At 37.9% G+C, this 13455-nt stretch overlaps 1 protein-coding gene across 2 annotated transcripts in view; it reads left to right on the forward strand.

The window, feature by feature from the left end:
* LOC102025978 (sodium/glucose cotransporter 1-like) overlaps window positions 1–13455 on the forward strand; it is a 62491-nt gene that overhangs the window by 39421 nt on the left and 9615 nt on the right. For both annotated transcript variants that reach the window (XM_005396369.1, XM_005396370.1), the window contains exons 9-11: window positions 2325–2460; window positions 3795–3902; window positions 5457–5607. In XM_005396369.1, the coding sequence (XP_005396426.1) occupies window positions 2325–2460; window positions 3795–3902; window positions 5457–5607 (395 nt within the window). The remainder of the gene's footprint in view (window positions 1–2324; window positions 2461–3794; window positions 3903–5456; window positions 5608–13455) is intronic.

The following is a 13455-nucleotide window of genomic DNA, read 5'->3' on the forward strand; positions in this document are numbered from 1 at the left end:
AAAAAAAAAAAAAAAAAAAGACTGAGGAATGTAATACAGAAAATGGAGGTCCTTAAGAACAAGAAGGAACAGTTATCAAAGACATTGACAGGTACATGAGTAAATCTACAGCACTGGATGAAAAACAGCAGTAGTTACTAAAATGGGAAGTAAAAACCAAACAAATGTGACACCACAGTGTAGAGTTACATCTGTCTCTGGACTTTAAATTGTTCAGAATAAGAGAAAGACTATTGATTTACCTTGGACTTTAAGTTGTATCCATATTAAAATTTTAGAGGGTAATCATTAAAAAGTATAGAAGTAGAATATGTAACTTTCTAACTTGTAAATGAAATGGTTTAAGAAAAAAATGTGTTTTTTTTTAATTGGCGGGGTGTTGGGGTTTTTGTTTGTTGTCTTAGACAAAATACCTGACACCCACAAATTAAAGGAGGAAAGGTTTATTTTGGCTCACAGTTTGTAGGGGTTTTAGTCCTTAGCTGGCTGGCTCCAAGGCAGGACAGCATGGCAGAGGGGCATCACAGAGGAGAAACAGTTCATGGAATGGCAGTCAGAAGGGGAGAAGGAAGCAAGCCTCCCTTTCCCTTTTACCCCATCCAGGCTATAAGACTTTTGATGGTACCATCCACCCACATCCAAGGTAGGCCTTCCCATTATCCACCGGGGGACTAATTTAGTACCATACACATTTAATCCCAGTATCACACACCCTAGATCCAGCCAGCTCTGAAAGGCCCCACCTATGAGCACATGAGGCTTTGGTGGGGCATGCATGTATTTTTAAGAGTAGGAAATTTTATTGAGCGAGAGACAGCTCCTGAAAGAGACAGGTGGGAACCTCAAAATGGGTTGCCATCAGGGGAAGGGGGGACATCTAGGTAAAAGCCATAACATTTGTTTAGCAGTGCTGGAGATAAAACATAGGGCTTTAAATATGCTAGACAAGGGCCCCTCCATTGAGCTACATCCCCAACCCTAAGAAACATTTTTAACTACAAAAGAAGCTAATAAACTGATGAAAAATTGTTTGGACACCACCACTTATAAACAGTAATCCTTTCCTTCCCCCACTTTATAATGTATGACAACATGCTAAAGTGTTTAGGATTTCTACACAGAATGATTTAATGCCCTTATTGTCACATTTTCCTCAGTGTAAAGGTCATATTTCTGCCCCTAGCCATGCTACCTCATCCCCTCTATAAGATGCCACTTTTCTATGCCCAGGTTTAAGTTAAGGCCAGGAACAGAAACATGTGTGCCCACCACTTACTCAGGAGCAACCGCTCTCCATGAAAGGAGTAGCAGCAGGTGGCCAGTAGATTTTCCAAGAATCAATACCTTTTATGGGTCAGGATCCGTTTGGGTTTTTCTCCCGTTATTAAAAGAATGCACTTGGAAAGTAAAGAAGAAAATGAAAATCCTACCTACTAATCCTCTCACCATAGGATTAACCACTATTATCATGTTGTTTATTCCTATGGGCTGTTTTGTAAGCATAAAATCACAATGCAGATAGTACGCCTTAGTATCCTATGCCTTTCAGTCACTTTGGGCATTTCTTTATTTGTATGTTCTTTAAGAGCATAATTTTTAGTGCATCATTTTGATGCTCTGAACATTTTTTGTTTGGTTGGGTGTTGTTGCTGTTGCTCTCATTGTTGTTGTCATTGTTGTTGTCATTGTTGTTGTCATTGTTGTTTGCTTCTTTCTCCTAAGTGCTTCTCCACTTGCTTGCTATACCATTCCCTTCAACCTAACAGTATGCTGCCTCTAACAGCACTGACACCATGAAATGAGTGCTGAAACATCTCCCAGGAAAGCTTGCATTTTAAAGGGCTATCTTAGTTTGTTCAATATAGATAAATGAAGTTGGTCCCTGCTCTAAACACTCATTATTGCCAGGAGCCCATCTTTACTTTGATGTCACAAAGGCTTCTTCAGTCTTTCTGACAGAAGCAAGCTATGGCCTTCAGGAGGGAATTTTCTCCTTGCCAGAGGACAGCTTAAATGCCTAGCATTGCCATGATTGGTGCACAGCTCTAGCAATGAGGCCAAAGTCATATGCACCCTGTCCCCTCTGGCAGCTATGTACTGCACATAACGTGTTCATTGGTCACATGTGTCTCTCCCTGGCTCTGAAAGGCCCAGAGTTATCTGGACAAGTGAGCAGTTGGTGAGCAGCTTAGTAAACACTCACTAGAGGGCACAGCCTACTGCTGCTGCAGGTCACAGTTGTCCTATCTGTGCTGAAATGGCTCAGACTTTACACACCCTGGTAGAGCCATCATTCACTTCCCTCATCTGTGTTTTCTTGGCAGGTTTCTGTCCAGCGGGGCCTGGCGGGGAAGAGCAAACCCCACATGCATGTTGGCTTCATTCTGTATGGGTACCTGAAGCTGTTGCCCATGTTCCTCATGGTGATGCCAGGAATGATCAGCCGCATTTTTTACCCAGGTAAATTCTTGATTCTAATGGGTTCACTCCAATCAGCTACTCCTCTTTTAGAGAAATAGAGAGTATTTGGGGTTATCGGGTCTCCCATAGTATACTGGTCACTGGGGTGCCCCAGAATGCTTTTTAGCAGAAGTCTAGCAGAAACTGTTGATATATATAACATGTCAGAAATACTGTACCAGGGTGATAAGTTCAGACAGGAAAGAACCAGATCAGTGCCTTCTCTCAGGTGTCAGAGCTTCCTTCTGTCTATCAGGAGCTCAGCCATGACTTTAGGACAGAGTCTGCTAGAATATTGAATTGCTCCCATCATATCACCAATATCATACTAGGCATGCCCTGTGTGCCAAGCACTGCAAGAGGATATAACAGATATTGTCACATATTCTCACAGCCCCAGGCACACTGGAGGGAGCTCCAGGCACCCACCAAAGTGAGCCTGATTCAGAACAAGGCCCACATTAAATACTATTAAAGCATTTTGTGTTTTCCCTAATGAGTTATCATAATTCCATAGTTGTATCTCATCGCCATTTCAACTGGCTAGCTTTACTAGCTCAGCCTTATTAGGTTGTTCTGTCTCTCAGGGTAACAAATCTGTTTATTCATTAACTTTGATGCAGCGCTTTACTCTGATAAGTGTAGCCCCAGGGGCAGAGCAGGTGCTTCTGGGAGAGTCTCTCGCCACAGTGCTTTTGACAAAGGCAAATAGAATCTAGAATGCTTTTCAGTGCTAAGAAATATGTGCAATGGACATCTCTAACACCAATCCCTCCTTCAGTTTGCTCCTGAGGCGTGCCTCCATTTTTTTCCTAATTTCTTTCCAGTTTTATCTGAGACTAGTTTCGACATTCCCCAATTTACTCTTCAGCTGTTAAGCAGTGCTTTGTCAGGTCTCATGGCTGGTAGTTCCCTGTGAGTTGGAAATTGGGCCCCTCTGCCAAGAACTAGCATAGTAACTCTATCAGGTCCAAGGGAGTAATAAGGTTATGAGCTGCTCACATGTTAGTATGAAACAAATAATCTTCTGGCTTTCCTAACACCCAGCTAGTATCATTAGAAGGCTTATTGAGGGCCCATGACCTGTCTTGGGTGACCCAACAAGTTGGTAGAAGTACCAATTCATTCCACTGCTAAGAGCCTAAGTTCTAACCCTTTCCTCCAGCCCCAGCTCCTGAGAATGTCAGGATCATGAATTGAAACAGCCACCAGTGAACTAAAAATCTAACATTTACATGTGAATATATAATTCCCAACTTGCTTCCCTTATCCCAGGCTCATATGTTAGAGCTTTCAGGCCAATGTGTTGATGTGACTATTACTTCTTTTTGCAGACCAAGTGGCATGTGTTGTACCTTCAGAATGTCAAAAGTACTGTGGGGCCCAACGCAGTTGTAGCCCTATCGCTTATCCAAAGCTGGTGGTATCATTGCTACCTACTGGTAAGAAACAGGCCCTGCTGCTGTGGGCCGTAGACTCCCCCTCACTGGAGCCTGGACCGTAGGGCTATAAGTCACCAGTTAGGAGCAGGGTTCTGAGAGTGACATCTTTACCAGCTAGCCCATCATTCTGAATGGAAATACAGGCTGCTAAGGGACATTTGCACCAGGCAGGGCAGCCTTGCTTGCCCTGACAAAAGGATCAGATCTGGGGGCTGGAGATATAGCTCAGTGACACAGTGCCTGCCTGGCAAGCAAAAGATCCTGAGTTCTCTTCCCGGTACCTCCCTCCCAAGAAAAAGGATCAGGTCCTCCTCTCTCTCTGTTCCTTGTACATATCTCCTTGGAGGCACAATTTGCATACATCTTTTACATTATTTATGTCACCTGATGAGCTGGTTCCTTTGTGCATTCACTCAAAAAATAGTGTCTACACCATGTAAGGCATTCTTCTAAGCCATGAAAACACAAAGATGAGTGAAACTAGTCCTTCAAAGAGTTCACCCTACAGTGGGATAGCCAAGGAGATGAGCAATTACCCAACAATCAAGTGACCTTTTGAGACAATAACGACTTCACACATTTATCACATCTTTCTCCCCAAACCCCACTAAAATGGCCACAAGAATATTTTTTTTTTAATTCTGTGTTAGTTCTGGAGGACAATAGGTTGGGAAAGTTGAGGCATTTCCATAACATACACTATAGATGGAATCAGATTGAGTGAAAACTAACCATCCCACAGTTCAAAAAGTGAGTTATCTAGACTCCTCACCCAAGCCTCCAAAAATGCCACAGCTACAAACAACCAAGGATGAAAGTAAGAGTTGGCAGTTGAGGGAAGGCAAATCTAAGGACCTTCGTCTATGTCTGCCTGCTCCCACTGGCACGCTAAGGATATTTGAGGCATTGCCATAGCAGGCTTCCAGTTTAGACTCTGGTTATCCTCCCTCAGGCTTTCCCTGCAGCACATAGAAATCTTCAAAGTAGTTAACATCCCTTCCACATGGCCTTCTGAGTAGTAATACCAGATTATTGTTTATAGCTAGCATTTGCTGAGTTCTTGCTCTATACTGGGCATTGTGCCAACTTGTCTACTTAAATGTACCTTCGTATTAACAGCAGCTGAATGGGGCAGGTACTACATGCCCCCTCTACAGATGAGGACACTGAGGCGCTGGGAAGCACATCACTCTTATCTGGTCTGAACCTTCTCTGAAGCTCTTACTCTTCACATGTAAAAGAGGGGAACCAGTAGGATCCATCTCACAGGACTGTACTTAAGATGGTACAGAGTCTGTATAAAGAGATGTTCTGGTACAGACTAACCACACAGGAGATATTAGCTCCTATTATTATATGAAAAAACAGCAGGAATCTATTAAGTCTTGTTACAAAGCAAGAAAAGATGTAATGCCATAGGTGGAGTTCTACTCCACGTAAAATTTGAATGTTTTAGAGGAGGAAATTTAGTATTTGGAAAAGTTCTTTCCGAGGCCTGTGTCATCTGGCATGGTCAAGGAGCTGGAAATCCAACACATATTCTTTCTCCTCCAGGCCTACAGGGCATGATGTTGTCTACAGTATGTGCTGCCATCATTTCCTCCCTGACTTCTGCTTTCAACAGTATCAGTGCCCTGTTCACCATGAACATCTATGCCTGGATGCGACCTAAGGCCTCTGAAAATGAACTCATGATAACAGCAAGGTGAAGTATTCCTCTAATCGTGTTAGTTAATGCTGTCAATGACATTAGTTAATACTATCACCCCAGTATGTTATTATGTGAAAAAAATGAGGCTGTTGCACTGAATGTAGACTTATTTTTTTTTTATATAGTCTTATTGGTTTGGGGGGGTTTGTTTGGTTGGGTTTTTATTGCTGCAATTTTGCAATGAAGATGTATTGCTTTGATAGTCACAGAGAAAATGGTTTTCACTTGTTAAAATTAAAAAAAAGAAAGTAATCACAATGATATAAATGAGCGTAGTTTATTGTATCCCCCCCAAATAGTTCTTTGGGGGAAATTTACATAAACTATCTCATCTCATTTAGTCCTCATGGTAACTGTTAAATGTAAGTTTTACAGTTGGTATTCTCATTTTGCAAATGGAAAAATAGTAGCTCAGAGGAAGAGACTCAAACTTCTCTACTTCAGGGCCATGAAATTAACCGTGGTGCCACACAATATCCAGTAGGTCTGTGTCTTCAAAGGGTTTGTTCCATAAAGTTTCACACTGACCACCCACCAGCCACATTCAGCCATGCACCTCTAACATGACCTACACTGTAGCTAAAAAATACCTTTTGCTTCCCCCAGTACTGGGAATTGAACCCAGGGCCTTCACATTGAACTACATTCCCAACACACACACCCCAACCACGAGCTGTTTTTGAGACAGTATCTCTTTAAGTCACTAAGTTGTCTAGCTGGGCTTGAATTTATGATCTTCCTCCCCAGCCTCCCAAGGTTCTGGAATTACAGGTGGGCACACCCTGCTCAATCTGAAACACACTGCCTTTTTCTCACATCAGGATGCATATCTGTTATCTATTTTATCTGCCTGTCTCATCCCTGAAGGTGTCTGAATTTGCCTTTATGTATTACCATTCCGTGGTTGAAAATGCATTTTTCTGAGAAATTTTAAGAAACTGATTTCAGTTTTAAGTTGTTAGAGAATATAGGGGGGAAAAGAAAACATATTCATTTTAGGGAGCTTAAGCCATTGATGCCAAAACATAACAAATATAACACAGAAAAATAATAAAACGAAAGACTAATCTGATTTCTAAATACCAATACAAGGGCGTGGTGGCACATGCCTGTAATCCCAGCACTCAGGAGGCTGAGACAGGAGAACTGTTGCAAGTTTGAGACCAGACTGGGCTACAAAGTGAGCTCAAGGCCAGCCTGAACCACATAGTGAGACCCTGTCTAAAAAGGCCAAAACAAATAAATAAATAAATAAATAAATACCAATACAAAATAAATAAAATGTTAGGCACAAATCCAACAACACATTAAAAGAATGATATACTATTACCAACTGTGCTTTTTCTGCAAATAGCAGGACTCTTCAGTATTAGAAAATGTAGTAATGTAACTCACCATATTAACAGATCAAAAAAAGGAAAATTATATGTACCTATTACAGGTAATGAAATGATATTTGGCAAAAGAAGTGCTTTTCAATGTAAAAGAAGCCTATCTATATTGTGCTAAAAAGCCTACATCATACTTAATGAAGGAGCTAGAGAGGAATCGGAATGTCCTCTCTCACCATGACAGATAGATAGATAGATAGATAGATGGTAGAGAAAGAAAAAGAAAGAAAGAAAGAAAGAAAGAAAGAAAGAAAGAAAGAAAGAAAGAAAGAAAGAAAGAAAGAAAGAAAAGTAGACCCATGGATGATGTTAGCAAACCAGAACTTTAAAATATCCATGGATAACATAGACAGTAAAATAGAGAGATATATAAAATAGATAAAAATATTGAGAATTTTACCAGAGGATTAGAATTTATAAAAAGGATTTAAAATATGTCTTCTAGAACTGAAAAATAAATGTGTAAAATTAAAACCTCAGTAGATGAATTAACATTGATTTGTATATGACAGAAGACACAATTATTGAATTGAAAACTAATCAATCAATAATATCAGACTGAAATACACAAAACAATTAAGAGACACATGAAACACAAAGTTATAATATGTGTAAGTGAAATCACAGAGATAGAGGGAACAAGTTGAATAGAAATAATTTTGAAAAAATAATAACCAAGATCTTATCACGATTGATGGTAACTGTTTAGAGTCAAGAAATCCCACAAATTAAAGCAAGATAAACACATAGGAAACCATACGTAGACTACATTTTAGTGAAACTGCTGAAAATTGAAGGTAATGAGAAAATATTTAAAACAGCCAGAGGTAAATAAGTAACATCACCTTTAAGAAAGCAACATAGACTGGTAGAATCTTCAATATAAACTATGGCAGCCAGCACACCACATATTCAAATGGTGGAGGAAAAAGTTATCAAACTAGAATTCAGTATGCATCAAAAATATTCTCTAAAGTGAAGATGAAATAAATATGTTCTTAGATAATTACAAGGGCTGAAAGAATGTACTACGTTAGGTTTGCACTGTAAAAAATACTAAAGAAAGTTCTTCAGGCTTAAAGAAAATAACCCAGGCAGCACTGAACTTTAGAGAAGAATGTCAAACATGAGAAAGAGGAGATATGTGTAAATATAAATGAACATTGACTGTTTAAAACATCAATAAGAAAAACTGTCTGTGGATTTATAACATATAAAATATATGACAATAAGAGCAGAGAAAATGAGAAACTAAATCAAACTTAAATATTCTGAGATTCTAGAATTATTAGAAATGAGGCAAAAGTAAAACTTGCCCCCAGAATATATCAAGAATGCACTTAATCTCTAAACTGGCCAGTAAGAGAATGATTCAAGAATGTTTAAGTAACAAGTTAGTAGGAGGAAAATACAAAATAACTGATAAAAATATATGAATATCCCATGAGACATCTAAAAAAGATGAAAATAATATAAAGCAGGTGAGTTAAATAGTTTCACATATCCAAATATATCAGTAAATTCAGGAAATATAAGTGGATTAAACACACCAGGGGGCTGAGATGGGAAGAATCATACTTAAGCTCAATTGGGCAACATAGTGAGAACTAATATAAATTTTAAAAAAAACAGGCCTTGAAGGGGTGATTAGGAATTGAGGACTCTTCCCCCACGAGTGGGATTAAGCAGCGTTAGGCCACCTTGCCCTTCTGCCATGTAATGATAATCTTCTCTAATTTCTCTCTGCTTTTTTGTTTTCTGTGTGGAGATCTTGCACATCTTTCATTAGGCTTATTCCTAAATAACTTGTGGTTTTGATGCTACTTTTAACAGAATTGTTTTTAATATCAATTCTCAGTTGTTTGCTACTAGTACAAAAAAATACAGTTTTTTAAATTGACATTGTATCTTATGAATCTTACTAAATTCACTTAACTGCTGCTAGTACACATTGTGTAGATTCCTTGGGATTTTCTACGTACACAATGGCAACTTCATGAATAAAGATGGGCTTCTTCTTTCTGATTTTTATTTTTGTTTTCTTACTTCATTGCTCTGTATATAATCCTGAGTTCAGCATTTAATAGAAGTGGTAAAAGTGGACCCTTGCATCCTTCCCAATCTTAGGGATGGAGGGTTCAATCTTTCACCATCAAGTATGACATTAGCTGCAGGATTTTTATGCTCGTTACCATGTGGAGGAAATTCCCCTCTGTTCCTAGGACACTTCCAAGCAACAAGAGCTAGATTAAAATTCCAGACAGATGCCATTTTTTAGGAGACAGAGAAACCTATACCACTTGCAGGAGCCTGTGGAGATGAAGTGCCAACCTGAGAGCTCTCAAACGTGCACAAATTTCCCCCACAAAACATCTATTTAATTCCACTGTTGTACATTGTGGGAGGCCAAAGGGCTAAATTAAAATCTTCAGAAGAGTAGAGTTGAATTTTCTAGAGTTGAATTTTCTAGTTGAATTATATCCAGTGCTTTTCTGCAGCTATTGAAATTATTGTATGGGTTTTTTTTTTTCTCTTTTATCCTGTTAATGCAAAGAATTGCAGCTATTGGATTTTGAGGGTTAAACCACCCTTGCAAACCTAGGGTAAACCATGTTTTGTCATATTGCATTTTTTATATATCACAGGGTTTGACTTGCTAATATTTTGTCAAGGATTTTTCTATCTATGCATAGGAAGGATATTGGTCTATGATTTTCTTATGTCTTAGATGCAATTTGGTTTGGTGGTTATTCTGCCCTCATAAGATGATTTGGGAACTATTTTTTCTGTTTTCTAAAAGAAAACAAGTAATTTTTGTATAACTGTGATTTGTATTACTTTGTATTAAACACTTAACATAACTTACTAATGAAACTAGATAAGGATTTTTCTTCATAAGAAGTTTTCTTTATGAAGTCAGTTTTAATAGATGTGTAGCTCTCAAGACTTTCTTTACCCTGCATTAGTTTTGTTAAATTGGATTTTTCAAAGTATTTGTCCATTTCGTCTGAGTTACTTACTGCTAATTGGTCATAATTTTTCCTTACTATCCTTTTAATATCTGCAGGATCTAATAATTATCCATCTTTTATTCTTGAGATTAGTAGTTTGTGAGTTTGGCTTGGTTTTGTCCTGTTGCCCAAACTTTCCTACAGACTTATCAGTTTTATAATCTTTCCCTAGAACCAATATTTGGATTTGTTGGTTCCTCTGTGGTGAGATCTCTATTGGAGACTGAATGCACAGCCTCATCCTCACTAGGCATGTGCTCTATCCCTGAGCTACATCCCACCCTTTCCTTCCTTCCTTCCTGACTTACTTTATTATTATTATTATTACTGTGAGACAGAGTCTTGTTAAATTCCCTAGGCTGACCTTGAAATTGCAATCCTCCTTCCTAAGCCTGTTGAGTAGCTGAGATTACAGGCTTACGCCACCATGCCCAGGTGGTCTATTTTCTTTATTATTTCTTTTTTCCTAATTACTTTGAATTTAACCTAATCTTCCCTTTTCTACCTTCCTAAAATGGAAATTTAGATCATCAGTTTAAATTGATAATTTTTTACTGTACTTTTGTCTGTTGTTATAACCACTTAGATATCTCCCTCTAAATCCTGCTTTGGCTGAGTCCCACAAATTTCAATATGTTGTATTTTCATTTTCATTCAATTCAAAATATTTTCTGATTTGCCTATGAATTTTTTCTTTGATTTATGGATTATTTAGAAGTGTGCTATTCAGTTTCCAAGTATCTGGAGCTTTCCTGAATATCTTACTGCTATTGATTTCTAGTTTATACCCACAGTGATCCAATAAATCTGTGGGATTTCAGTCTTTTGAAATGCAGTGATACTTTGTATTTTTACTGAATTTTGTCTAGTTCATCTAGTCATATGCATACACAACATTCAGTATCTTCTGTATGGAGAAATGTGTATTAAACTGTTCAATCATAGCCAGGCATGGTAGTACACACCTGTAATCCCAGCATTGTGGGAAGCTGAGGCAGTATCTCACAATACAAAATAGAAAAGAAACAGAGACAAAAATCTCTGCCTCAAAAAAATTTAAAGGAATGGGGGGCCAAGTTTAAAGCTCAGTGTAAAGGCTCTGCAATCAATCTCCTGTACCAAAAGAAAGAAAAAAACCACTTTAGTTATGATTGTTCATTGTCTGTTCCCTCCCCTCTTCTTATATTTTGAAGTTTTGATATTAGGAGCTTACACATGTATGGTTATTATGGCTTCCTAAGGAATTTAATTATTATGAAATAGCCCTTTTTATATCTGCTAGTAACCCTTGTCTTGAGGTTTACTTCATTATTAATGTAGCTACTTTCACCTGTAGATAAGCTTAAATTCTCTTCTGGAGCATGTATTGCTGATCTTGATTTTTTTTATCTAGTCTGGCAATCTCTATCTTTTTAGTATTTAATCTGTTTGCATTTAATAACATCAGTAATATGGCTACAATAGTTTTTAACAATCCTGATTTTAATTTTATTGGTTGGTCTGGGGATTACAATACTCATTCTTAACCTATCACAGTGTATGTAGCATTAATGCTATACCACACGATGGATCTTGTATCAGTATAAAATATTTTTCTCTTCCATATTGTTATTGTTTTCACATATTTTACATCTATAAAATCCCTATAATACATGCTAGTGATTTTATTTTTGCTTTAAGCAGTCAGTTGCCTTTTAAATAAAGAAAGATGCATTGTGTTTTATATTTATACTTTTAGGTTCAAGTTTTTATCTGTACTCCTTTCACCCTGAATAACTTTCTTCAGCATCCTTTATTATGTATGTCTGCTGGTAGCAGATCCTCAGTTTTTGTTTATCAGAAAATGTTTATCTCAGCTGTTTTTTAAGGATATTTTCCCTGGATATAGGTTCTCTCACCACTTAAAGATTCTGTTAATTCTTTTCTGTCTTCTACTTTCTGATGAAATAATGGGACATAATTTATATACTGTTGCTCTTTTTCCCCATTATCTTCCAGATTTAATCCTTTGATTTTCCAACAGTTTCATTAGGATGTATAAGTGTGTATAAGTGTGTGTTGTGTGTATGTCCTGCTTATATTTTTCTGAGCTCCTTTTCAAAGTATTTATAGTTTCCAGCTATGAACTCCCATCTGTTTGTTCGTAACTCTCATTCCCTTCTATCCTTTAATAATAGCTATAATAACTGCTTTGCTATTTTTAATATCTGAGCCAATTTGGAGTCAGTTTCTATTGATTGCTTTTTTCTTCTCTTTCTTTTTCAGTATTGAGAACTGAACACAAGGCCTTCCTGCTGAGCTATAATTCCCAGCCAACCCTCCACCCAACCCTTAAGACAGGTTTTTACTAAGTCACTAAGTTGCTGAGGCTGGACTTAAATTTGTGATCCTCCTACCTGAGCCTACCAGAATGCTGGTACTATAGGCATGTGCCACTAGGGCTGGTAAATTGTGTTTTTTCCCCTTGACTATGGGTCCTATCTTCTTTTTCCTCACAGGCTTAGTAAATTTAATATACATTAAATATTTTGGATAATACTTGTACAGAGTATTGGTTTTTGTCCTAACATTCAGGCAAGTTACTAGCTGATCACCTTAAATTTCTAGAGGTCTTATTTTATGTATTGTTAGGTTGGGTTGTTTCTTGCTATTAGTTTTGGGGCAAATTCCTAGCCCTGGGATATATACCTTCCCAGGTTGTCTGTGATTTCCGTTAAAAGCCTGAGGTTACAGAGTCCCTATAACTTGATAGGATTCCAAGTTATTTTCTGTCTCCCATGCTGTAAGTAGCAACTGAAATCTTTCCTTAGCCTGTTCTGCCTTCCAGCAGTTGCTTGTTGGTAAACTGTAGAGATTTCTCCTACACATACACAGTTCAGGGATAAGCCAAGGATTCAAGGGACATTGATGTGCAGATCTGGACTCCTTTGCTTTTTTTTTTTTTTTTTTAAGAGAGTAGTAAAAAAAAGGACCCCCTTGCTTTGTGACTCTCTCTTTTCTGAAATTTTTCCCTCAAATTTTCAAGCACTCTGAATCCCCAAGTCCCACTTGAACTCAGTAAGAATGAAGCTATACACCTAACTGCTTACCAGCCCATACTGTGAAGATGAGGGGTCCCTTGGAAGAAAACCTGTGTAACTATCTCACCTAGCACAGCTCCTTTCTTACAATCACCTCCCATTCCTGCCATCTTTTGGTTACTCTTCAGGGTCTTCAGGCTGTTTTTACATGTGACCAAGAGTTCATCACCATCACCGGTAGGAAGGTTGGTGCAATGTCAGCTATTTATTCTGTCATTACTGCAGTCAAGTTCACTTCCTTTACTCTTCTTTGACTATGATTAAGTCCTTTTTAGCTTACACTCACCCTCTCAAAAATTGTATATAATTTTTGAATATATATGATTAATTATTTTGAATATAATTAATATTTATTTGTCT

Source organism: Chinchilla lanigera, unplaced genomic scaffold (genome assembly GCF_000276665.1).
Source record: "Chinchilla lanigera isolate Chin_1 unplaced genomic scaffold, ChiLan1.0 scaffold00054, whole genome shotgun sequence".
Taxonomy (NCBI): Eukaryota; Metazoa; Chordata; class Mammalia; order Rodentia; family Chinchillidae; genus Chinchilla; species Chinchilla lanigera.